The 25781-nt window shown below is 34.9% G+C and overlaps 1 protein-coding gene across 14 annotated transcripts in view; it reads left to right on the top strand.

The window, feature by feature from the left end:
• Window positions 1-24186, top strand: part of RAPGEF2 (Rap guanine nucleotide exchange factor 2) — a 313685-nt gene extending 289499 nt beyond the window's left edge. For 5 of the 14 annotated variants that reach the window (XM_074229032.1, XM_074229031.1, XM_074229036.1 and 2 more), the window contains 14 exons: window positions 412-569; window positions 2507-2747; window positions 4201-4584; window positions 5544-5755; window positions 5860-5983; window positions 6713-6736; window positions 7858-8081; window positions 10617-10829; window positions 14382-14534; window positions 15400-15522; window positions 17152-17377; window positions 18379-18941; window positions 22113-22418; window positions 23836-24186. In XM_074229032.1, coding sequence (XP_074085133.1) covers window positions 412-569; window positions 2507-2747; window positions 4201-4584; window positions 5544-5755; window positions 5860-5983; window positions 6713-6736; window positions 7858-8081; window positions 10617-10829; window positions 14382-14534; window positions 15400-15522; window positions 17152-17377; window positions 18379-18941; window positions 22113-22418; window positions 23836-23861 — 2977 coding nt within the window. In that variant the 3' untranslated portion in view covers window positions 23862-24186. The remainder of the gene's footprint in view (window positions 1-411; window positions 570-2506; window positions 2748-4200; window positions 4585-5543; window positions 5756-5859; window positions 5984-6712; window positions 6737-7857; window positions 8082-10616; window positions 10830-14381; window positions 14535-15399; window positions 15523-17151; window positions 17378-18378; window positions 18942-22112; window positions 22419-23835) is intronic. The other 9 variants (XM_074229038.1, XM_074229039.1, XM_074229040.1 and 6 more) reach the window with 3 other exon arrangements.
• Window positions 24187-25781: the final 1595 nt, after the last annotated feature.

Here is a 25781-nt window from a genome sequence, read left to right as displayed (position 1 = left end):
CTATTTCACTTAATTTACCAAACCATATCTTTTCTTGACTGTTGTGCCATTCTGCCATTCTGAGAAATTTGTTGTCAATCCTGGACATTTTCTAATAGTATTAATGGTTGCAGTGATAATAACATTTCTTGTATACCAATTGTGTGTGTGTGTGTGTGTGTGTGTGTCTGTCTGTCTGTCTGTCTGTCTGTCTGTCTGAAGTATTCAGTCTCATAGAATCATTGTGTCATCTGAGTTAAAAAAATAGCAAATTATGTTGAGCATGTAGAGTGTATGTGTTTACTACAGATAGATTCTTTTGGTTGTTGATGAGGTTCTGAAATGTTGTTATTAATGTATTTTTATAGCTCATAAAAACTGACATCATTTTGAACTGCTAGTATACTATTTGCTATTTTATTTCTTGCTCAGTGATATAGGAATTGGCCAGTCTCAAGATGATAGCATTGTAGGATTACGGCAGACAAAGCACATCCCTACAGCATTACCTGTCAGTGGAACTTTATCATCCAGTAATCCTGATTTATTGCAGTCACATCACCGTATTTTAGATTTCAATACTACTCCAGGTGAGTACCAACTTCTTTACCTGGTTTGTTTTTTCCTTCTTCTATTTATCTTATAATTTTGTAAAAGCAGATTTTGACTTTTAAAATTCTGGAAAATTCAGACCTTTTGGAAAATTTCCTAAGCAGATGATCATCATTTATCTTTTTCTCAGTAGGAAATATTGTTCTCAATACTATTCTATTTTTTCCAAATTAAATTTCAAATGCCTTCATATTGCTATTATTAAGTACCCCTTCTTTAAGAACTGTCTAGTTGTTCAAGAATATGTAAAAAATATTTAGCGTAGATTGGTCACCCAAAAAGTTTTAAGGAAGACTGGAAATCAGCAGAATTCATTCACTTGAAAAAGCATTAAAATACAGAGTATATGGAGGGACTTCCAGTACATTATATTTAACCTTGTTGGTGACTTTGAACTTCTGTCTTTATGAGAACTTCAGAAATGCTGTATTAAAAATACCACTTGCTGCCCTTTCTAAAACAATACATCATTAAGTATTTTGCCTTTATAGATTTTACCTTAATTTGTATCCATTCACTCATATGCAAATTTAAATTTTAATCTAATTTCTTAGAAAGTATTTGAATTTATTCTTTTTTTAATTTTTTTTTTTTTTTTAGGTTTTTGCAAGGCAATGGGGTTAAGTGGCTTGCCCAAGGCCACACAGCTAGGTAATTATCAAGTGTCTGAGACTGGATTTGAACCCAGGTACTCCTGACTCCAGGGCTGGTGCTTTATCCACTGTGCCACCTAGCCACCCTGAATTTATTCTTAATGAAAGTTTTAGAAAAATTCTAGATAACTAGAATCATCCATTCTTATGTTTATGGCTTTATCAATATCTATTACAAACCTTTAGATCTGGAGTGTTTACTCTTTTTTTGTATCTTGTGGCAGTCTGGTGAAACCTATAAATCACTTCTCAAAATAATGTTCTTAAATTCTGTATAATACAATGCAATTGTAACTGAACTACAGGATTGTAATTTAAATAAAGTTGTAATTTCTTTTCCCATCCAAGTTGAGAAGCCCTGCTTTATATAATTAAGAACCCTGTTCTCCTGTTTGTGTTTTATTGTACTTTGCCCCAAAATAAATATCATTTCATGTGTCTCCTCTCAACCTCTCCAAACCTCCCAATCACTTTACCATTGTTTAGCCTATCTCGATTATACCTTCTCAGACTATAAATAATGCCTCCTCTTTTAAATCTCCCCCCAATTCTGGTCAGTATTTATTTTACTTACGTGTTTTGTTCTCTCTTCCCTGTTAAGACTGTAACCTTCTGGAGAATAGAGTGACTGTATCTTGCTTCATTTTTGTAACCCTAGTCTACCATAGTACTCAGCATATAATTGATGTATTTTCTATATGTTGAATAGAATCTAATATAATAAATTGAGAAGTAAACCATATTATGAAAAGCCAACTTAAGATTTGTATTTCAGATGTTTATCTCAATATAATGAATTAAGTTTGCTGGGTCAATCTTACATATCACTCCTTTGATAATGATGTGTTAGCTTCCTTCCAATCCCTGGCTAGATCCACTGAAGCATAATTTCATTCCTTTTCTGAATTACTTAGCTTTAACTCACAGTGTGTCTTCCTGCTTAAACATCATTGGCATCTCTTTTAAGAAAAAAGATTCTAAATTTGACCTCAGACACTTGATAATTACCTAGCTGTGTGATCTTGGGCAAATCACTTAACCCCATGCCTTAAATTAAAAAAAAAAATTTAAAAAAGAAAAAGGATTCTAAAATTTATGTATCTTTCATCTATGTAAATCTAGTTATGACTTAGGGAAACATAAGCTGGGAAAAAGAAAAAAGTATTGATCCTGGTCACGTTTTTAAGTCCTCTCTTTCAGTTGGCTCCAAATTGTATCCACATAGTATTCATTTGTGAATTCTCTCTTTTTTTTCCCTTTAGATTTACCAGACCAAGTTTTAAGAGTTTTTAAGGCAGACCAGCAGAGCCGCTATATCATGATCAGCAAGGACACAACAGCAAAAGAAGTAGTCATTCAGGCCATCAGGGAATTCGCTGTGACTGCCACACCTGATCAATACTCCTTGTGTGAGGTCTCTGTTACTCCTGAGGGAGTAATTAAACAAAGAAGACTCCCAGATCAGCTTTCCAAATTGGCTGATCGAATACAACTGAGTGGAAGGTAGACAACCATAGAATTCACCACCTCAATTTTTTTTCCTTGAAGGGTTATTTTTAAATTGTTTCATTTGCTCCAAAATGACTTAGGGTTATCATCCATGATTATCCAGTTGACTTTCCACTATAATTCCCTTCGCTTCCAGTTTTCAGAGAGATGTCTAGAGTGATAGTCTTACAAATGTGTACATTTACTAACTCTTTCTCTTAATTTTTTTTAAACTGCCCTCCTCCTCCAAGAATTGTTTCATAACTAATAAAATAAATCAATTGCACATTTTCATCTCACATAAATAATTACTTGCCTTGGGAAAATGTAGAGATGACAAGGTTGATTTCAATACATAATCCAAGAAGGGCACCCAATATTCCATATCTACCTATTCTCTTTAGGGAAACTGCTCTAGGAAAACTTCTGTCTTATAAATCTATGAAACCCGTGACTAGTTTCATTTTTCAAAAAATATGACATGTTAACCTTACCATTGCTGAAGTGAGCTTGCAACCAAGTGAAAAGAATTTCTAGAAGTCAGAAGTCCTTAGTTCTGGCTCTAGAAACAAACTTTTCAGGTCATTAATGTGAACTTCAGTTCCCACACGTTACTAATGGGGATGATCATAATAATCCTTGACATTTGTTTACAAAGGGCTTTATATACATTTTTAATTGGTGCAGTTATAATTTGCTGCATCTTCCTTATAGAGTTATCAAATCTACCATTGCAACTTTGTTACTTACTTCTCACTGAAGAATCTGCATTGTTGGGGCAAGATATAAGAAGCTTGGTATTTCAGTAAAATAAAATAAGCCTGAGTTCATCTCAGGTAAAATTCACTCATTTTGAATTTTGTCTACTGTCAGATAGTAAGATTTTAGTATTTGAGACAGAGATGATAATTACCTGCCCCACTAATTTCACTTTTTTTCCTCAGTTAAGGGAAAAGGGAAACAATAGAGAGGCACACAGACATTCCTAGTGCCAAAATGCCTCCTAATTGTGATGCAAAGGCCAAAAAAAAAAAGTGCATTAAATCTTGTTTACTACATATGGTCAGAACATTCTTTCCAGCTGAGAAAATCAGAATGAGACCCCAGGACATCCTCTTCAAAAGCTTTCCTGTCTCCTTTCCCAAAGCCCTCAACTTTGGTTCATTTGAATGAGAATAACTTTCAATCACATTAAGAAAGAAGGTAATAGAAGAAATTAAGAAAAGGAAGGAGAAAGAAAAGGGGTGAAGGAGAGTAATTACTATTGTTTAAAAAGCAAATTCAATTTGAGTTATTAGTTGAAAATTGTTGCCAGTGTCTATGCAACATTATTAGTGAGAAAACTGACATATTTACTCCTAATGTTGGAAAGTGTTGTCAAGAGTCCCAGATGAATTTTCATTGGAGTCTTTTCTTAAAATATTGAATTATTCTTTCCAAGGATTATTACTTTGACATTTTATTTCAGGTATTATCTGAAAAACAACATGGAGACAGAAACACTTTGTTCGGATGAAGATGCTCAGGAGTTGTTGCGAGAAAGTCAGATTTCCCTCTTGCAGCTCAGCACTGTTGAAGTCGCCACCCAACTCTCTATGCGAAATTTTGAACTTTTTCGTAATATTGAACCCACGGAATACATTGATGATTTATTTAAGCTCAAATCAAAGACGAGCTGTGCAAACCTGAAAAAATTTGAAGAAGTTATCAACCAGGAAACATTTTGGGTGGCATCTGAAATCCTGCGGGAGACCAACCAACTAAAGAGGATGAAAACAATTAAACATTTCATCAAGATAGCATTACACTGTAGGGAATGCAAGAATTTTAACTCAATGTTTGCAATCATCAGGTAAGAGGATTACGATGATTTTGTCAGTTCAACTTACAAATTCAGCCAAATTTTTCAAACTCAAGATCACTTGGGGTTTGAATAGTGAATTGAATAAGTGAACCATCAGTCAGCTCTTTCTCTAGTCTATGATCTTGAAGTTAATGATCTTATTAAGACAATTTTAGGTTTTAGACTTGGAAGACTTAAAACAGAAAGTGAAATGGTATAATGTACTCAGGGTCTTTTAAGTAGAAGAATTTGCATACCTTAGAACTGATTAGCAATTTTTTTTGTATTTTTTTTAATATTTTGTGACAGTACATTACTGCTGAGGTCATTGTTATTTAAAATACTTACTGGCATTATTATAGTTTACTTCACCTGAACTCTTACTCCTATGTCTTAAAGTACCATGGGGTACTTGGTTTCTTGAAGCCATGAAATGTGAGTGGGTGATATCACAGAGCTCCAGAAATGGAGCTAGTAGAGAACTCAGTTGAAATCTCTACTCCAACTCTTACTGGCTGTGTGATCCTAAATAAGACATTTCACCCCTTAGCCTTGGTCTCTTTCTTCATTTACAGAACAAGGATAATGACGTTTCCACTACCTTTATTTTTCAGGGCTGATATAAAACTAGTGCTTAGTAAATGATAAAACTTTATAGCAATGAGTTGTTATTACCAAATCAGAGTATGTCAAGGGACTTTGTGTACTAAGGTGGTAAAACTCATCACCAGAAAATTGACCATCAGGTGATTTTTTTTTTTCCTTTTTGACCACAGAATTTCATAAGACAACCTTCTGCATCTTGGAAAGGTGGAAGGTTTGCCCATACTAATTAATGCCACATACCCATATAGTTGTAGTTGCTTGATATATATTTTATATAGTTAATCTCTCTTTTTCTGTTTTCTTAAACTTAATATGATGTGTATAGTCATTCTGAAGTATCACCTAATTCACCTTTCTCCTAGTGGCCTGAATCTGGCACCGGTAGCAAGACTTCGGACTACTTGGGAAAAACTTCCCAGCAAATATGAAAAGTTATTTCAGGATCTCCAGGACCTGTTTGATCCCTCTAGAAACATGGCAAAATATCGCAATGTCTTAAACAGTCAAAACCTGCAGCCCCCTATAATCCCTCTATTCCCTGTAATCAAGAAAGATCTTACATTCCTTCATGAAGGTATATTGGAAATCTCAGAACTGTTTTGTTTTGTTTTTTCTTCTTCTTGTGTGGAATTTAGAAGCAAACCTCATCTTTGTTTTCTTTTTTTCTCTTAACTACAGGAAATGATTCAAAAGTGGATGGTTTGGTTAATTTTGAAAAGCTGCGAATGATTGCAAAAGAAATTCGCCATGTTGGTCGAATGGCTTCAGTTAACATGGATCCAGCTCTAATGTTTAGAACTAGGTATGTACTTCACCATTAATAGCACATATAGCTTTAAGGTATTCCAGCCTTAAATTCAAAAAAGAATATAAGCATCGCAACTGAATTGGAACATGGTAAGCTCCTAGCATAAAGACCTTTAAAGAATAAAATGTCTGAAACTGCAGCAAGCACATTTTATAATTTCTGTGATTTTTATTTTTATTTTATTGTCTCCTATATTTAAAAATTGAAACATTTTTGACTCATTGCATATAATCCTTGGGCATTAGAGAGTAGTTCAATGTTCTTTGACCTAAAACTTCAAAGGATGGTTTGTAGATTGAAAAATCGAAGACACCTAAATGATGACAATATTCATCACAGCCCCTGGTGAACATCTTCAATTCAGTCAAATTGTTCACTTCATTTTAAAAAAACAATTCAACTGGTTTTTATTTCAAGGTTTAAATGATATGATCAACATTTCATTGATGGCATTTAAATCTCATTTCCCTGGAATTTTTTTTTCTTTTTTGAGGAATATAAGAACTATGCTATAGTCTTTTCACATAGTATCATTCTGGCACATCTGCTATTTGAGACCAAAATAACTTTTGATCATGTATGTCTGAGATGATGCTGTAAATGTTTGTGGGCTTCTAGTACACTTGCTTGTCCTGAGGTCTAATCCCTTCTTTCTGAGCTTGTGATCTTTCTCTGTCTCTCTTTCTATATCCATGCTTCAATCTTCATGGCTCTCACTTACAGGAAGAAGAAGTGGAGGAGTCTGGGGTAAGTGGTTGGTGACAATGTCTACAGATGTACATCCTACTCTATCCATTTGCATTATTTTTTTCCTGTCTGCTATTTTCTGGTGCTTTAGCTTTTTTTTTTTTCTTTTGTTAACCCTCTTGCTCTGGCAGAATGTTAGATGACATACTGACATCATTTAATCCATTGGGGCTTTTGCTTTTGAGGTCATGAATATGAGAGCTGTGGAATAATTAAAAATTACTTTGAGAAAAAATAGGGCAGACATACTTAAAAGCATCCACATTGGCTTTATCCTAATATATAATTGGTATGCTTTAGAATAATCCAAATGAGGGGGTATAGAGGGAAAGAAAAATTTTATCACTGAAATTCTTAGTTCTTTAATTACATTTAGAAATGAACAAATTTAAGCTTGACCTCCAGATGTTAAAAACTTCACATTTTTTACAGCTCAACTAACTACTATTTCATCCTATAAATCAATTCTTTTAAAATTTTATTCTTAACAATTCATATGCCAAATAGTTTTCATACATATTCAAGTTTGCATGACTGTTGTACTCATATTAACTTATTGATTGCATTACTTACAAAAACTTAACATGTCCAACCCCCAAAATAAGAAAAAATTCAGTAATTTATCATAGCTAGTTTTATTTAAAAATTTTGTTTGAACTCCTGAAAATTACATTTTTTATTAACTACAGAAACTTTTAGAAAAGACCAATCAGTTTTTAAACTGCATAAACTTAGTTTTTTTAAAAAAAATAAATTTTTAAATTTAACATTTTTTAAAAAACATGAGCTTTTAGAGACTATTATTCCCTGCTTATATAAGAGAGCTAGTTTGAATTCTCTTCTAAAGAGCTATTTGAATTCGAACTTGCCTAGTCAGAGCAGAATAGGTGCCAGATCCATATATAATTATGCAGTTGTAATTATTTTTAGTCATATCAATTTATTTTCTTTACTCTTCTCCATCAACCCCCCCCTTTTTTTTAGCACTTTATCTTACTGGAATGAGGCATGTAAGCTTTCCAATATAGATTTACATCCATGCAACCTTTTGCATGTTTCTTATTAACTCAGGGAGCCTTGTTCTAGAGGGAACTACATAATCTTTTCTTTCTCTTTTCCAGATCTCTCAGTCAAGGCAGTACAAATGCAGCAGTACTCGATGTTGCTCAGACTGGTGGACACAAAAAGCGTGTACGCCGGAGTTCCTTCCTTAATGCCAAAAAACTATATGAAGATGCCCAAATGGCTCGCAAGGTGAAACAGTACCTATCTAACTTGGATCTTGAAATGGATGAGGAGAGTCTTCAAACTCTATCACTGCAGTGTGAGCCAGCAACCAATACTTGTGAGTTATTTTTCCTTTAAAGGAGGCTGCAGGGAAAAATGAATGTGGGAGTCTTCAAAAGGGTGTTTGGGGGCAGTTAGGTGGCGCAGTGGATAGAGCACTGGCCCTGAGTTCAAATCTAGCCTCAGAGAATTACTTAAGCTGTGTGACCTTGGGCAAGTCACTTAACCCCACTGCCTTGCAAAAACCAAAAAAAGGGGGGGGTAGATGTTTGGGTCTTTAGGCATCAAGTGACTAGAAAGCAAAATTTGAATTCAGACAAAGAAGGTTTATAAAAGAAAACAGAAAACTTTGATACCAGTCTATAAAATTATAAGCCTTTTCAAGTCATGCAATTTTATCTGTGATAGAGGACTCATTTTGAGAATTAGAGAAATTATTTAAGTGAACAGTTATTTGGAATGTGTAATTCTTAGCACTCCCCAATATTCCACTCAGAAGAGCATTGGGGGAGAGGGAGGGGATAGATTTAAATCAATGAGAAATGAAATCACATTATTGAATCTTGAATTTTGTTTGTTCGTGGCCAAATTGACATAAGATCTTGGGCTATAGCGGATAGAACACCAGTCTCAGGAGTCAGGAGGACCGACCAGCATTCCAATTCACTTAATAGCCATGTGAGCCTGGGCAAGTCACTTAAACCCAGTTACCTCCCCCAAAAATACCTGGGTTGGAGAATTTTGTATTAAATTTGGCTCAGACTTAGTTTAAGTAAGTAATCAGTTCAGACTGTGAAACAATTACAAAAAGTTAAGTGGGGATAGATACACAGTGTGCTTATCATCTTGCCCCCGCCAACACATATTCTGATACTGTAATAAATGAAATTAGTATTCTTCATTCCCCGCCTGCCACGATAAATTAGTTACTTGTAAATTGAAAATAGAACTATTTGGTGAACTTTGCTAAGTATGATATTGTAAAAAAAAATTCAGCACCATCATTAGAAGAAATTTTTTGCTTTGTTTTCTCAAAATGTGTCAAAAGATTTCCTGTGAGAGAGATTTTCTTTTTGTAATTCTATCACAAACTTAAATTTTGATAAGAATTATTTTTTTTAGATTTTTTTTTTTTGCAAGGCAATGGGGTTAAGTGGATTGCTGAAGGCCACACAGCTAGTGTCTGAGGCCGGATTTGAACCCAGGTACTCCTGACTCCTGGGCTGGTGCTTTATCCACTGTGCCACCTAGCTGCCCCAAGAATTATTTTAAAAAATTAATGAGCTTTTTTATTACTGTCAACTGTTCCCCCTAGAATCCTTTCTGATAATCATGTGTAATTGTACAAAACATTAAGCCAGATCAATAGTATCTGACAAGGTATGCTGCTTTCTCTCCCTGAAGAGTATGATCTCCCTTGGGAGTGTACTGGAACTCGCTCATACTAGATCTTGAAAGCCAGCTGTTAAAATTTTTAGTGCACACATTTATTCTTTAGGAATTTGCAAATGCTACACATCAGAATTTGATTGTTGATTTTTTTTGGAGAAAATTATAGTGATGAAAAAATTAAAATAAGTGTGTTGTATCTACTTATTTCTTTCTTTCTGGAGAAACAAGTGTTAAATATTTACCTTCTTAGCCCTGGATCTTCCTATGGTAAAATTGCATTTCATTGTTAGTCAACATGTCCAAAAATCCCTCCCACCCCTTCCCAACTCTCCTAATATTATTGAAGGTTGTCAAAGTACCTGTCACATTGGTGTCATCCTTAAATCTTCATTTGCACTCATCTCCATATATCCAGTCTATTATCCATTCACATAGCCACAACTGTTCTCCATGCTCCCATCTTCTGTTGGAGCCTTCTGTTGGCTCTGACCAAGTCCCTTCATTCCAGTCTGCCTTCCACTTACTTAGCTGCCACAATTATTTTCTTTATAATTTGACCTATATAACACAGCTTCCTACTCAATAAACCCAGTGGTTTCCCATTGTTTGTAGGATCAAAAATTCAATCTTGAATCCCAATTCAATATCTTTCCTTGGCTGCCCTCTGTGGTTGAAATGTTCTCTCTTTACCTACCCCTCATCACTCCCCTCGCTTTCTCCAAGACTCAACTCAAATCCTACTTTCTGCAGAGATCTTAAGAACTAATAGTTTCTCTCTTTTTATGAATATTGAAATTAATGCATTGTTTGGTAATAAGATGGGGATAGAAAGTGAACCTTTTTTTCCCCTTTGGTATAGAGAATTTTTAGGTAAGAAAATTCCCTCTATCAGTATAGGTGGTACCATCTCTGAAACTTATATTCTTCAAAAGTCAGGGAAAGTATCAACAAGTGGCTTTTCTGAGGTCATATAGCTAGTATATAAAAGAAATAGAATTTGAAACTTAGCCTTCCTTGACTCCAACTCTTTAGCTTCCACACCACACTGCCTCACATATAATATTTAAAGAAATAAAAACTAGTATCAAAAATTATTTTTTGCTATTAGATATGCTCTTTAATGGTATTTCTGAAATAATATTTAAATAGTTATTAAAACCTTAATTTCCTTTTTTAAAAATATGTATTCCTAAAAATGCAGTGCCTAAGAATCCTGGAGACAAAAAGTCTGGCAAACCTGAAACATCGCCAGTAGCTTCAAGGGCAGGAACGCAGCAGAAAGTCCAAGCACAACCACCACCACCACAGCAACAGCCACCACCAGCACATAAAATAAATCCAGGATTGCAGGTTCCTGCTGTTTCTCTCTATCCATCACGAAAAAAAGTACCTGTAAAGGATCTCCCCCCATTTGGTAGGTGATGCATATCATGAGTTGTTTTTCTTTTCTTCTTTTCATAGTCAGTGAATAATGGTCTATTTTATGGGCATTGAACAAATTCGTATATTTCTGAAAATTTAACCCAAATGGGATTTTTTTAAATGAATTTCAATAAACAGTAGGTTATGTGGTCATTTGTCTTTATTCTAAATGATTTTTGATGTCTTGCAGTGTCAGTGGGTAAAGAAAATGTACTTTAATGTATTTTAAAAACTATGTTATAGATTTTCCTAAATATTTATATTTTACTAAGTAGAAACCTACTTTGATTATGATCTCATTTGTCCATTCACAAAAATTCTTGACATCAGAGGTGAGTTGAATGTACTAAAAGTTCATTATTAATATATTGGCTCTAATTTATTGTAATCAATGGTTTATGGAATTTAATGGTGAATATTTTTTATTGCAAAAAATCTTTGATTTTGTAGTTGGTGAGATACACTTTCTTAGCTAATAAGGAGCAAAATTTTTTCTCAGTAGAAAAGTAATTTGTAATTCTTCTCACATTCTTACCCACTCCCTTCATCTTCAATCAGTCTGTGTGGGGGTATGGATATGTGTTTGTACAGTTTGGAGAAAAAAATTTACAGCAAATACACATTAAACAATTTGATGGTATTAAAGTTAGAATAACTTTGAAAATTCAATAATAGTGATCTTGTCATTATGTACATTATAACAACTTCATAGGATCATAGTTTTAGAACTTTAATGGACTTGGAAGACATCTAGTACAATTCCATCATTTTATAAGTAAATCCATCAAGACCCACAGAGATAAAGTGGTCATAAGGTAACAAGAAGTCAATCTAAGATTGAAATTCAGATCCAGTTATTCCAAGTTCAGGCCTCTTTTTACTGTTTCCTTTTTTTTTTTTTTAATATATAGGTACATACATCTTTTCTTGTCCAATGAACAATGTATGTTTTTTCCATATCTTATCCTTTCTACATGTTCTAGATCTCATCACTTTTAACCTTAAAGCTAATCTCTTCCCAAATTTATGTACTCCCATTCCAAGAGCTTTATTCATTGACTTCCTTTTCCCTCTCAGTAATTGGAAGAATGTCTGGAAGAAAGACTTTACTGAAACCTACATCCCTTCTAACCACTTCCTCATTTCTTCTAAAGTTTCTTAAAATGAGTACTCTTTAACCCTTTATCCAACCTCCTTTTCTTCCATTTCACTGAAGCTGCTTATTAGAGGAACAACACTGACCTTCTGGCAAAATCTCTTGAATGATGAGCATTTAATTAAAATTCTCCTTAGTTTTCTCTGTTTACCTCCTTTTTCCTCTTGAAATTTTTCTTTTCCTCTCATGACATATTCTCCTAGCTCTTCCTCACTTCTCTGCTTAATCAGTTGTTGTAATCATCTTATTGTTCATAATTGGTAACCATACTTCATGGGTTGATTTTTGATTTCTTCAATGAAAAGATACCCTTTTTTTAGGCAACTCCTTCTATCTATGGATATCAACAACTACTCTGTAATTTATAGGCTTAGTGAGTTATTTGGAACAATAAGAAGTTAGTGCTCAGTATGATATATTCAGGCCTCGCACTATAAGTCCTAGAAAATTTTTCTTAGAATTATCCTTCCTGCTTCATTTATTAATGGTCTGGGTTCTCAACATTAATCTCTCCAACTTCCAATGTATGTAAGGTCAGTCGGGTTTTTTTTTTTCCATTTTAATTAAACACTACTTTCCCCATACTTACCCTACATAATCAATTAATAATCATGTATTAAGCATCTATTATTTTCCAGATTCAAAAGTGTCCCTCTGTTCTGTATGGCAAGCACTTTTACTTCATGAATGCAAGAAAGAATTTAACCAATAAATCCTCCAAAACTGAGAAGAGACTAATTGAGTCAACTTAACAGTTCTTAAACTTGATATTCAAGATCTTAGATAAATTTGTCCTATCATTTCCTTTACCCTTCTGAAGTTCTTATTTTCCTGTATTAACTTTTTTCTAATTATTCTTTTTTTTTTTTTTTTACTTCTTCTTTCATTGTACATTTAAAAGAAGGGTCAAATTTGGAGTGATATTATGAAGTGAAGAGGGCATTCCAGGAGAGAATGATACAGACAAAGACACATGCATTTTGTAATTTGATGCTACTGCTTCTATTTTTTTGTCTTTTGTCTTGGAGGCAAGTTCCTTAGCCTGTGTAAGCCTCAGTGTTCACACTGTAAAATGAGAATAGTAATACCTCTATATCTACCTCAAGGTAAGGTATGTTAAGCATTGTGCCTATTTTGAAGTGCAATCTGGAATAGAGAGGCATTTGTGAATAGATAAAGCACTTATTAAACATTTACTTTGGGCCAAGAAGATATTATTTATGTATTTATTGTGTACCAAGAATTTTACTAATTGCTGAGGATATAATAAACAAGCAAAGATAGTCCCTGATCGTAAGGTGCTCTAATAGGGAAGCAAACACACATAAGAAATTGATAGCCGTAAGGAGTATTTTGGTGGTGTAAAGTGATTATGTTCTCAGATCTCAAGAAGAAAACAGGTTGAGGGGTAGTAAAGGGTATTTACCAGGCAACATGCTATGAATGTCCTCAGAGAGATGTGTTTTTACCAGGCAACATGCTATGAATGTCCTCAGAGAGATGTGTTTGGATCCAGGTGAATGCTTATCCCTCAGAAACTCAGAGCCAAGGAGTTGCCTGTCATTACCATCATCATTGTAGAGATTTTTGACGAGATTTTTGACTAGTATTTCTTGGTTTATGGGTTGTGTTTTGGCACTGGCCAGTGATTTTAGAAATTGTGATACTTGAGAATAAAAAAAATGGAAAGCATCCAGTTACACAAATTCTTCTGTTTTGAAAGGAACACTAATCTTGCAATCACAAGAAAATCAAATTCAGATATTTGCCCTACCTTTTAACTGTGGACAAATTACTTCTAACCTCCTTAGCTGCCTTCAGTTTCCTCATCTGAAAAATGTGAATAGTACTATTTACATTACCCACTTCAAAAGTTTGTTGTGTTGAAAGCGTTTTAAAAATTGTTAAGTTCACTCAATTCGTCTCTTCCCAGTTTGGGAGGATTTATTGGTTAAATTCTTTCTTGCAGGGGCGGCTAGGTGGCGCAGTGGATAAAGCGCCGGCCCTGGAATCAAGAGTACCTGGGTTCAAATCCGGTCCCAGACACTTAATAATTACCTAGCTGTGTGGCCTTGGGCAAGCCACTTAACCCCATTTGCCTTGCAGAAACCTAAAAAAAAAATTCTTACATTCATGAAGTATAAGTGCTTGCCTTATAGAAATTATTACTTTTCTTCCATACAGACAACCAGATCTACTCATGTTCTAAGAACAACTTTTTTTAAAAACTTTAAATGAATTTAAATCATTTCATTTGAAGAGACCATTTTTAAAAAAAGCACTGTACATAAGTGATCTTCAAACAAGTGAAAATAGCTTAAAAACTTTTAAAATTAAAACTATTCATTTAATAGTCCTAATTTAAGTTTGCTTTTCCTTGTCTTGTAGGTATCAACTCTCCTCAAGCTTTAAAGAAAATTCTTTCTTTATCAGAAGAAGGAAGTTTGGAACGTCACAAGAAACAAGCCGATGATACAATATCAAATGCATCTTCACAGCTCTCTTCTCCTCCAACTTCTCCACAAAGCTCTCCAAGGAAAGGTAGAATTCAATTATGAATGAGTTTTTTGTTGTTGTGGTCTTCAACAAATGATACCTGTTTCAGATTTTGTGAGTTACAATTTGTATTTTTAAAAGTTGGACAGTGTTTGTAGCCTGTAATATTATTCTTTATCAATTTAACTATGATGCCTAGTTGATCCTTCCTGTATGTTCTTCCCCCCGCCCCCAGCTTATTGTAGTAAAGAAGAACTTAGAGTATTTACTTTTTGAGAATATACTAGTACTGCATATTTTAGGATCTTATTAGTTTTCAAAATATGACAAATTTTCTTTTTTTCAGAGATAATTAATTTGGATAAATTTTTCACATGGAAGAATGGTTAAAAGAACAACATTTCACATATCTTCCTGGTTTCCTTTTTCATCATATTAACTCAGGTCTTGATTTTTTTTTTTGCAAGGCAGTGGGTTAAGTGACTTGCTCAAGGTCACACAGTGAGGTAATTGTCAAGTGTTCGAGGCTACATTTGAACTCAGGTCCTCCTGACTCCAGGGCTGGTGCTCTATCCACTGTGCTGCCTGGCTGACCCTTGATTTTTTTTTTAAGGAGACAGAATATCTTTGATAATTTGAAATTATCCTATAATAGAATAGCAATAATTATTTTTTTGCCAGTTAACCCTCAAGGTCACTTTTCTCCTCCTTTATCTTTCAAAATGATTTGAACATTAAACTAAAATCTAAGCAAATAAAAGAAAAAGAAGTATTCATTTCACTGAAATGATACATGCCTGATGGCATATGAATATCAAGAAGTTCAACCGTCTGCACATTTTTGTGCAGGTTTTCGGTCTCTATTGTCTCTCAGTTAGGTGTCTAAACTCTCTTCTCATCCTGTTGTTAGGTGGCAGTGGCAATCAGCTGAGATCTTATGGCTCCAGACAGTCGGACCTAACCAGTTCCTCCTCTTCTCTTGGAAGTGAGAACAGTAACAAGAATAACAATGCACCACGGACCTATGGGATAGGTGGGGTTTATAGAACCAAAAGTGGGGTGGGAATAACAGGAATCATCACAAAATTGAATAGCCATTTTAAAGAGAATGGGGGAGTTTCTTCAAATGGCCAATGCTCTCTGTAATTTTGCTAGGGTTTTTTTTTTCTTTTTTTCTTGTTACAATTTTTTTTTTTGAGGAGAATATACCATGAAGGCTTTCAAAATTTAGACCAAGTCTGAGGTCTCAGTGTAATTATTTTTAGTGAGCATTTTAGGAATTGAATTATTGTTTAAAACTTATCAAGACCTGTGCTTTTTTTTTTGAAAAAGGAATCTGGAAGTCTAAATATAATGAATAGATGGGGAAAATTCTGCTTCAAAGAGAGACAACTTTTTGTAATGTAATAATCATTGTCCTCAAATGATATGAGTTTCCTATCTCTACCACTTACTTTGCCATGTTGATCCTGGCCAAGTCACTTGATCTTATCTTCTAAATAGAAGTTAGGAACTATTCATTAAAAGTTCATCCAGAGTTTTATTCTTGCCGAATTTAAGATGATTTTTGGCAACTCATTGGAGTAACAGGACAAATTATAACCTAAATTACATATTTACTGAAGACTTTTTATAAAGAATCTGAGAATCTTTATATAATTCACTTCTTATTAATATAGGACTGATGTCCATGATACTCCTAAAGGGTCAGAGGCAAATGATGACAACATATCAACATCAGTATTCTAGAAGGAAAAAATATATTTGAGAAGGAAAAATGACCATAACTCGAAATCTGAGTTTACCAGTTTAAGTCACAGTTGATTAAATATTAGGAATTACTTTTGAAATTTGAATCTCATAACTTAAAGCTAAATGATTTCCACAGACCTAATCTAGAGCAAGCAGGAAATATGAGAGCTCTTAAGTGACCAGAACCATCCTGAAGGATTGTAGTCGAAGACTGGTCACAAATTTATTTTCACATTTAAATTAACTTCACATTCAAGTGTCACAAATTTATTTTCAAGCAGAAGGTTACATGCTATTTAATGCCGTTCTACCTTTTCTTCTCATCATAGTACAAAAATACATTAATTTTTTTGTTTACCGCATTCCATAGTATGGAAAATTGAATCTGCATTAGCTACCTTGTAGCTCTAGTACAAAGACAGAGTAGAGTACACCTGAAAATTGAATTATTGCATACCACATCAAAAGTTCTAAAGATAGATAGGTTTAACCCAAGTAGAAAATCGTAAGGTGATTTTTTTTTAAGAAAAGACAAAAATTACAAGATATTTAACTTACGTAAACATTTTATGGAACAGCTAACTCTATTTACATTTTCTAAGTTAAATGATTTGAAGTAATTGATTATTCTATATTCCAGTTTATTTCAAAAGCCCACTAGTAAGCACATTTTATAATTGAAGAAATCAAGGCATTGGTAAAGCTCAGATTCCATAGCAGGTTCACAGCTCAATTTCCAACCTACATTTGACCTCTTTGTCACTTTCTCTCCATGCTTAAAATGTGTTAATTTTTTTTCCCTTCCGTTCACTTGGTGTTATTTTTCAATTTCTTTCCTTACATTTGGTGTTATAATTTAGGTTTGTTATGCTTGTGATCACTGATGAATGCGATTCCTTTTTCTATGCAGGTTATACTTTGGCTCCTAGTGGCACGGTGGATAACTTTTCAGATTCTGGTCACAGTGAAATCTCTTCCCGATCTAGTATTGTCAGCAATTCTTCCTTTGACTCAATGCCAGTCTCATTGCATGATGAGAGGAGACAACGGCATTCTGTCAGCATTGTGGAGACTAATCTAGGTATGGGCAGAATGGAGAGGCGAACTCTACTTGATCCAGATCAATACAGTTTAGGGTAAGAATCTTATGCTTTCATTTAAAAATTATTTTAAAGTTTCCTTTTCTAATTTTATGGATTTTTCCTCAATTTAAAGCAGATCCCCCCCCCCTCCCAAAAAAAATTCCACTTCCATTCTTCTAGGGTCTAATGAATCCATGTCTACATTGATCTAATACTCAACTCACTAATGCAAATTACAACCCTTTCATTTCTTTTCATTCTGTGTAATTCTTAATCATCTCTTTTTAGAAGTTTTCCAAAAAGAATTACAAAACGTCCTAGAACCCTTTTCTTCTTTCAACTGGCACTAAGGTGCCTATGCTTGACACTGACTAAATGGTTTAGACTATCCATATCTAGCCATCCATCTTATCATTCTTGCTACTTCTTTTTCCATTTAAACATTTTTTTAGCTTTTTTCTCCCTAATACCACTTCTTGCTCAGTAATACATAAAATTTAGTGCGAAATACTTACTACCCATTATACATCTTACCATTTTCCTTTGTACTATAATTTTTATTCTTCAGAGATCATAGTATTTAGGTCAGATCCCAGAAGTAGGGACCAGTGCAGAGCACAGTATAGTTTCTCAAATACAATTGAGTCCTTATTCCTCCTTCAGTATGCTGGATCCAACTCACTCAAGTCTTCTGAAACTCCTCTTCAAAATATAGAGGTAGAGAATTTGGCAAGCTGCCTATCTCGCTATATGTCATAGTATAGGAGAGATTTGTTTTTTTCATTCAATCATTCAGTGTGTAAAAGCTATCATTGTTGTGAGGCTAATCTTTAGCTAGAATTAGTTCATTGTTATTCTTTATAATTTTTTTATTTCATGTTATTGAAATCTATCTTATATAACTTAATAATAAATTGCAGTTGAGGTACTCTTCTCTTGACTTTTCCTTCCTATTACCCCACTTCCCCAGAAAGGAGGTGTGTTTTTTTTGATTGAAGATTTTAAAAATTTGTGATACCTAGTGATATTTTTCTCATTTGATCTATTACATTCAGGTCCTATGCACCAGTGTCAGAGACTCGGGGTTTATATGCTGGAGCTACAGTGATTTCTTCCCCAAGTACTGAAGAACTTTCACAGGATCAGGGGGACAGAGCTTCATTGGATGCGGCCGACAGTGGTCGTGGAAGCTGGACTTCTTGCTCAAGTGGTTCCCATGATAATATACAAACTATACCGCACCAGAGAAGCTGGGAGACACTTCCTTTTGGGCATGCTCATTTTGATAATGCAGGGGATGGTGCAGCCTTGTGGGCTTCAAGCAGTCATATGGACCCAGTTATGTTTTCTGATCATAGCACAAAGTACAACAGACAGAGTCAAAGTCGAGAGAGTCTTGACCAAGCCCAGTCAAGGGCAAGCTGGGCATCCTCAACTGGATACTGGGGAGAAGACTCAGAGGGTGATACGGGCACTATCAAACGAAGGGGTGGGAAAGACGTTTCCATTGAAGCAGAGACAAGTAGCATAGCATCTGTCACTACAGAAGAGACAAAACCTGTTCCTATGCCTGCTCACATATCCGTGACATCAAGTACAGCTACAAAGGGTCTCATTGGTAAGTTGGAATTGCATCTGAATCTTGACTTTATTTCCAAAAAAAATAAGAATGGGAGGAGGGGATATTATATTCTGAATGGAGTCAATCCCTTCACCTTGTCCATGTTCACAATTGTACAATTCATTTAAAGAATTGGGTCACTTTCAAAACTTTAGGAAAATCATATTGCTTTATAATTAAAATGGATCCTGTGTAGCAGTTTGAAATGCTGATGTGAGTTCAAAAGTCAACTGTTAATAGCCCTTGATAAACCAAGATAACTAGGCTAGAAAAATCATTTTGATTTATCAATGGGGTAGGAGTTTTAATATTTTAAGAACAACTCTAAATTATTGTATTTGGGTTCATGTAAATATTATCACAGTTTTGTGGTATAAGAAAGAAATTTAATCTATATTAGGCAAAGAAATTTTTGTAATTTTTTTTATAAGGTAAAAAGTTTCTTCACAATTATCCAAAATTGTTACATGACAGGGGCAGCTAGATGGATAGAACACTAGCCCTGGAGTCAGGAGGACCTGAATTCAAATTTGGCCTCAGACATTTAATTGCCTTGCCCCTAGACTGGGCAAGTCACTTAGCCCCATTGACTTAAATAAAAATTTTTAAAAATTTCAAAATTGTGCCATGTCCATGATCTTGAACTGTAAAATCACTTCTGATCACAATATCCTATCCTACTAAGGGTTCTGTTTTTAAGTTTGCCTTTTATTCTCAATCTACCATCCTTGTTTTTCTGGTAAATTACTCTTATTCTGGCCTCACTCTCCTCTCTTCATAGTTTTTAATTTACAATTACCAGTTTAACAAGACACTATCTTCTGTGCTTAAATCTCTTGCTCTCTTACCTTTCTACTAGCCATACTGTGCTACGTCCTCCTCATCTCTGTTACATCCCCACTACCCAAAGACCCCTTTTCTGAGCTCCTGGAGAGAGATAGCAACTGAGCCCAATAAACAGTAATGTTATCAGACCGCAGATAGGACCTGACAGCTCTTTTATTCATCTCTGGTGATTTTATTTCATATTCTATATAATGCATATTCCCAAGTTTTTTCCTCAAGCTTCCATTCTTTTTCCACTAGATGACCTGGCTTCTTTACCAAAACTAAATAAAATTAAAAAATTATTCCATACCTTTATAGATAAAATTCTGGTGGACAAAGTGCTTCTTTAGTCTTGCTATGTTGTCCTTAATTGCATCCCCTCCCCTTTTTTTTTTCAGGAATTATCTATGTCTTTTCATCTCTTTTGTCTCCTTATTTCCTCATTGATACCTGTAAAAATAAAATGCTAATTTTCTCCCATCCTTAAAAAATTTTTTTGGCTCTATCATCTAAAGATATTGTCCTGAATCTGTCTGCTCTTCACTATACTAAAATCATAGAGAAAAAATGTTGGGTATTCACTGCTAGCATTTTCTGATCACTCATTCAGTCTTCAATCCCTTAAAACATAAAATCACATCCCATCTTAGTAAAACCACTCTTTCAACTGCTTCATCCAGTTATTTGTTCTCAGTCATTATCCTCCTTGACTATAATTTCACTCTAGTCAAACAGAGCTAGCAAGTTAGCATGAGACCTTTGATTTTATCAGTAGTACTGGAAATTTTCTCCCCAGAAGTCAATAATTCACCTATAACTTAATAAGTGATTTGGTATGGTCACCTAACAAGGATCCAAAGAAGGAATTGAACCCAAGTCTCCTCCTCTATGTAAGCTCTCCCAGATTTCTTCCAACCCTTACCAACAAAAAAGTGTTTTTTCCCCTTTTCATACATTGTTCAGCACTTTATCTAGATTTCTGCTTTGTTTCCACTATTCTTATCTCTTTATGTTGTTCCCATGTACTTGTAGCATGTAAACTTCTTCCATCTCATTTTTACTTTTACATTCCTAGTTCCAAGCACAATCTCTAACTTTTGCAGTAGGTGTTTAATAAATATTAAATAAATATTAATATTAATAATAAATGTATTTTATATATAATAAATAAAAGTAAGAAATATTAAATAACTATCCAGTTAAATAAATTGGAATGAAGAGATTTTGTGGACCTTGATACCTATAGAAATTTTTCTGTGGAAAACTCAGGGCATATTAAAATGTGAGTACACAGATATAGAATCAGGATCTCTGAATATCTTTATCATATATGTCTCTCCCCTCAGCAAAAAAAAGAATGTCCTTGAAAGGAATAGAATTTTTGTCCAGCTTATATCTTGTAAAGTTGAATATTATATTTTCTACTGTTTTTCTAAAAGCTTGTGGGGGAAAAAGTGAAGGAATCAATGAAAAGTATTTACTGGCCCTGTCCTGAACACTTGGGCTATAAAAACAAGCCAGTTCTGTCCTCAAGGTGCTTGAACAGCAAATACATAGAGGTGTGATTAGAAAAAGTATTTATGGTTTGGACAGTGATAAAGATGGGAAGTAGAAGGATAAGATTTTCCATTTAAAATGTGCTTTAAGGAAGAGTTGTCTACATTTTTGAGTATGGCTGAACCAGATTAAAAAGTAATTGGGAACTATCTGACCCTCAGATACTGGATATTTTTGGAGCCATAGCAGAATTCGAGGGTACCAAGCAGTTGTAATGATTCCTTTAGAGCCAGTATTGGAGAATCTCCAAAGGAATCCCTTGGATCTATAGCAGGAACCACAATCCTTGACCTTTTATTTTAAATTGTGGTCCCCTTTGACATTCTGTGCAAGCCTGTGAACCTCTTCTCAAAAGAATGTTTTTAAATGCATAGAATAAAATATTAGGATTATAAAAAATACTATTTATATTCAAATTCTAATACACACAATTTCATGAACCACCTGAAATCTTTCCATGGATCCTAGGTTAAGAACTTCTGGTTAGTAGGTTCTTAAAGAAGACGACCCCACTCCTCTTTTTCTCAGAGAACAATCAGTTATTACCTCTGGAGTCAATTCACAAGACCCATCCTGAGAATTTTATTTTGAACTCATCTTCCATCACTTCCCTAGGAGCTTAAATTTCCTAAAACAGAATAGCCAAAGACTAAAATTCTAATTAAGGCACACTTTGTTTCCTTTTCCATTTGAAGTTGAACTTGTGTCTGACTGGTTGAGGGTAACCTGCACTGTGTTTGTCAAGTCCTATTTTCTCATAATGGTACATTGTTTTAACTACAGCACGAAAAGAAGGAAGGTATCGAGAACCACCACCAACCCCTCCAGGCTATGTAGGAATCCCCATCACTGATTTCCCAGAAGGACATTCACATCCAGCCAGCAGGAAACCTCCAGACTACAATGTCGCACTCCAGAGGTCCCGAATGGTGGCCCGGACATGTGATACACCTGGACCTTCCACATTACAGCAACCACACAGTCATCCAACAAACCGGCCTGTGAACAAACCTCAGTGGCATAAACCAAATGAGTCAGACCCACGCCTGGCTTCCTATCCGCCTCAAGGGTTTTCCACAGAGGAGGATGGTAATTTAATTATGATCATTTACATTTACAGGAAGATATTGATGTGTGTGTATGTGCATAATCTTTTGAAGAATTTTACAGAAGATAAAAATCGACAGATGATGATTGAGACAGCCCAGGGCATTGTGGGCAGTGAATCTTTCAAATCATATATTAATACTTTCAGGGAGATATGACCTAGTTTATAGTTCCAGTTCTTGTTCTCTTTCCTTCTTGGACTAACTTTTTTTTTTCATAAATGACAAACAGGCATTATAATTAGCAATACCCAAAAATTGTCTTAAAGCTTCCATAGTCAGTTATGATAGAATATATACATTACTGGTTTCCTTGCATAATGCTCCAAAAAAAACCCAAATATTGTTCAATGGAACCAAGAGGTTCTTGGGGTGATGAGGGAGAAGGAAGAGGTGGTGAGGTTGGATGGGTAAGGAAATCAAAAGACCTTCATTCTGGGGAAGGACTTCATCTGATCAACCTATGAACTTTCAGCTTTTTTGAATGAACAGAAATGAACAGAATTCTCATACAAATGAAGGAAAGGAATTTAAGGAGTTATTTAAATAATTTAAGCTTCAAAGCCTGGAACATCACTTGTCTAAATCCACTACCTTATTCTGGGTAGACTTGGCTTCTTCTAGTTTAGGAAAAGAAAAAAGTTTTTTTCAAAATAATCTCTGCATTTCATTTGCAGATGAAAAACACCTCCACATGTAGTAATTCACATCTTTAGCCTTTACCTCTGTCTGAATCTTTCATAGAGCCTTAGGAATATTTCCATTTGATAATGATAATGATGATAATGAGTATCTGAAACCCCACTTTTGAAATCATGTATTTTCGTTGACTACATTTCACTGATAAATAAAGGTAAAATTTTATAGACTGACAGATGATAATATGTTTAGCAATAACTATAATGAAAACCTTGGTTCCCTTTTGGGGATTTCATACGTTAGTAAACCTTGACATGGCAGGATAAAAATGTTGGACAAGGGGAGAATTTGGAATTGCTCCTTTCTTTTGGATCTTTCAAGTCCTAGTTCAGAGGAAAGATAAAGAACTTTTACAGTTCTTTAGATAAAGAGGTTAGCATTAACTATACAGATAAGAATGTGGAAGTTGAAGACCTTGATCCCAGTCTTACCTACCACTGTCACTACCTCTATGACCTTAGGCAGGTTCCTCATCCATGAAATAAGAACTTTGTATTAAATGACCTCTCTGAGTCCTTTCAGATCTAAACTGGTGATGATCTGATCAGTGGATGTGTAGAGAACTTTACATTACTAATATGGCAAACATACACTGAGCACAGAAGGGGACTACTGCATTCATAGCACACTAAATGTTTGTTGAATTAAATTGAAATTTTTACTTTGGTTGATTTTTCCTTCCTCTTGTTTTGTATTTACAGAAGATGAGCAAGTCTCTGCTGTCTGAGAATTGGGGCTTTTCTGGATCCAGAGTGAGCCACCTCAAAAAGGAGAGCACAAGAAGATGTCCCTAGTGTAGGAGCCTTGGAACTCAAATCCAAAGGATGGTGGACTGATTTGCCTCCTTCCCTGCCTTAAAGCAGCATGGGGCTTCTTCTCTCCCTTCCTCCCTATCCCTCTTGCATGTGAAATACTGTGAAGAAATTGCCCTGGCACTTTTCAAACTGTGTTGCTTCAAATATCCAGTGCAGCCTTCTCCAAGCCTCCCACCACCACTGTCTACCACCTCCCGCGATATCATTCCAAATTCCAAGATCTTCACCCTATCCAGGTGATTCACTCGGGCTGCACTTCTCGACTCCCAGGAAGGGGTGTTTTGTTTTGTTTTTAAAACTTCCTTTGAGATTTTAATCCTAATCCTAGCACTTGGTCTCATTGGGGGTAATGAGATAAGCCAGCCATTGAACGATTTGGGGCCTTTAACCTACCGAGGAAGAAAAGCAAAAACATGATGAAATACTCTTAAGTTCAGTTCTCGATTGCTTGTTTACAATGCCTATTTTTGTTATGGTTTCTAAACATTGTGTTCAGAGAGTAAATGTTATTATATATATAAATATATATATATATGTATATGTATAAGATTTACAGTATTATTTTGTATCTTTTTAAAGTAGGGTTGCCAGCCTGGGTTTTGTAAAACCAAATAAACCAGACATGGTTTAATTGTACAGGGAAGCATAGGAGACCCAGCTAAGAGATACTGTCTCTGTTTGCCCTGGTAACCTGCTCCAGGAAATGCCACATCCTGGATGTATAAAATCTCAGTCAATCTTTAAATTACCCAGACTTATCCCCATTGCCCCTCAGCCCCATTCCTGTGGGTCTTTATGCAGAACTAAACATTTGCACGTATCCAGTAGAGGGAAAGAGGACATTCTGGGTCCTGTGTCTGAGCCTTGTGGAGAAAAGGAGAATTTTCCTTTACAAGGAAAATCCTGCTTCAGGAAGATGGATGGCAACCCCACCTTTTAAGTTATATTTCTTTGACTTTTTTGTTGTTGTTGTTTTTGTTAATTTAGAGATTTAGTTATTTTCAAAGAAAAGTGATAACTGGATAATATTGCAGGACAAGCAGCTAGGGATTGATGCCGGCTGTTTGAACTGCTCTCTGAGTCAGTCTCCCTCCTTTGGCTTGGTAGTAAGGAATCAACAAGCCAATTAAGTGATCAAAGATAAATAACCTGGTTAGATATGCCTGCCTTTGCAATGAAGAATCTTCACTGAAAGATGAGACTGTTCAATGGCTTTAGAAACTCTGCATGTGTAGAGAAAGGCCTCCGTGTAGCAACCACCTGCTCACAGCTGCTATTAACCCCATATTGACTGAAATGACCCCTCCACTCTATTTTTGTGTTGTTTTTGCACAGACTCCGGAAAAAGTGAAGGCTGCCAATCCGAGTAGTACTCAAATGTGAGGAACTGCTGGTCTTGGATTTTTTTTTCCATTAAACTCAGCTGATCATATTGATCAGTAGATAAAACGTAAATAGCTTCAACTTTTAAAGTCAAATTGCAGTGATTTTTCACTGTCCGAAATAATGTCAGTGCTTTATTTAATAATCCTCTCCTGTAATCATGGCTTTTGTCTACTTGCTTATATATCACATTGTCAATTATGCATTTGTAATTTTACATATAATATGCATTCTTTGCCGGTTTTATTATATAGGCTATGGACCTCATGTGCATATAGAAAGACAGAAATCTAGCTCTATCACAAGTTGCACAGATGTTATATAAGCATTAAGTAATTGTAGAACCTAGAACGGCTAAACTCAAGTTCACTCTGTGATGTCCAGTGCAGAATGTACAATTAACTGGTGATTTCCTCATACTTTTGATACTACTTGTACCTGTATGTCTT

This window comes from Macrotis lagotis, chromosome 3, assembly GCF_037893015.1.
Source record: "Macrotis lagotis isolate mMagLag1 chromosome 3, bilby.v1.9.chrom.fasta, whole genome shotgun sequence".
NCBI lineage: Eukaryota > Metazoa > Chordata > Mammalia > Peramelemorphia > Peramelidae > Macrotis > Macrotis lagotis.
This window is presented reverse-complemented; position numbering and strand designations above follow the sequence as displayed.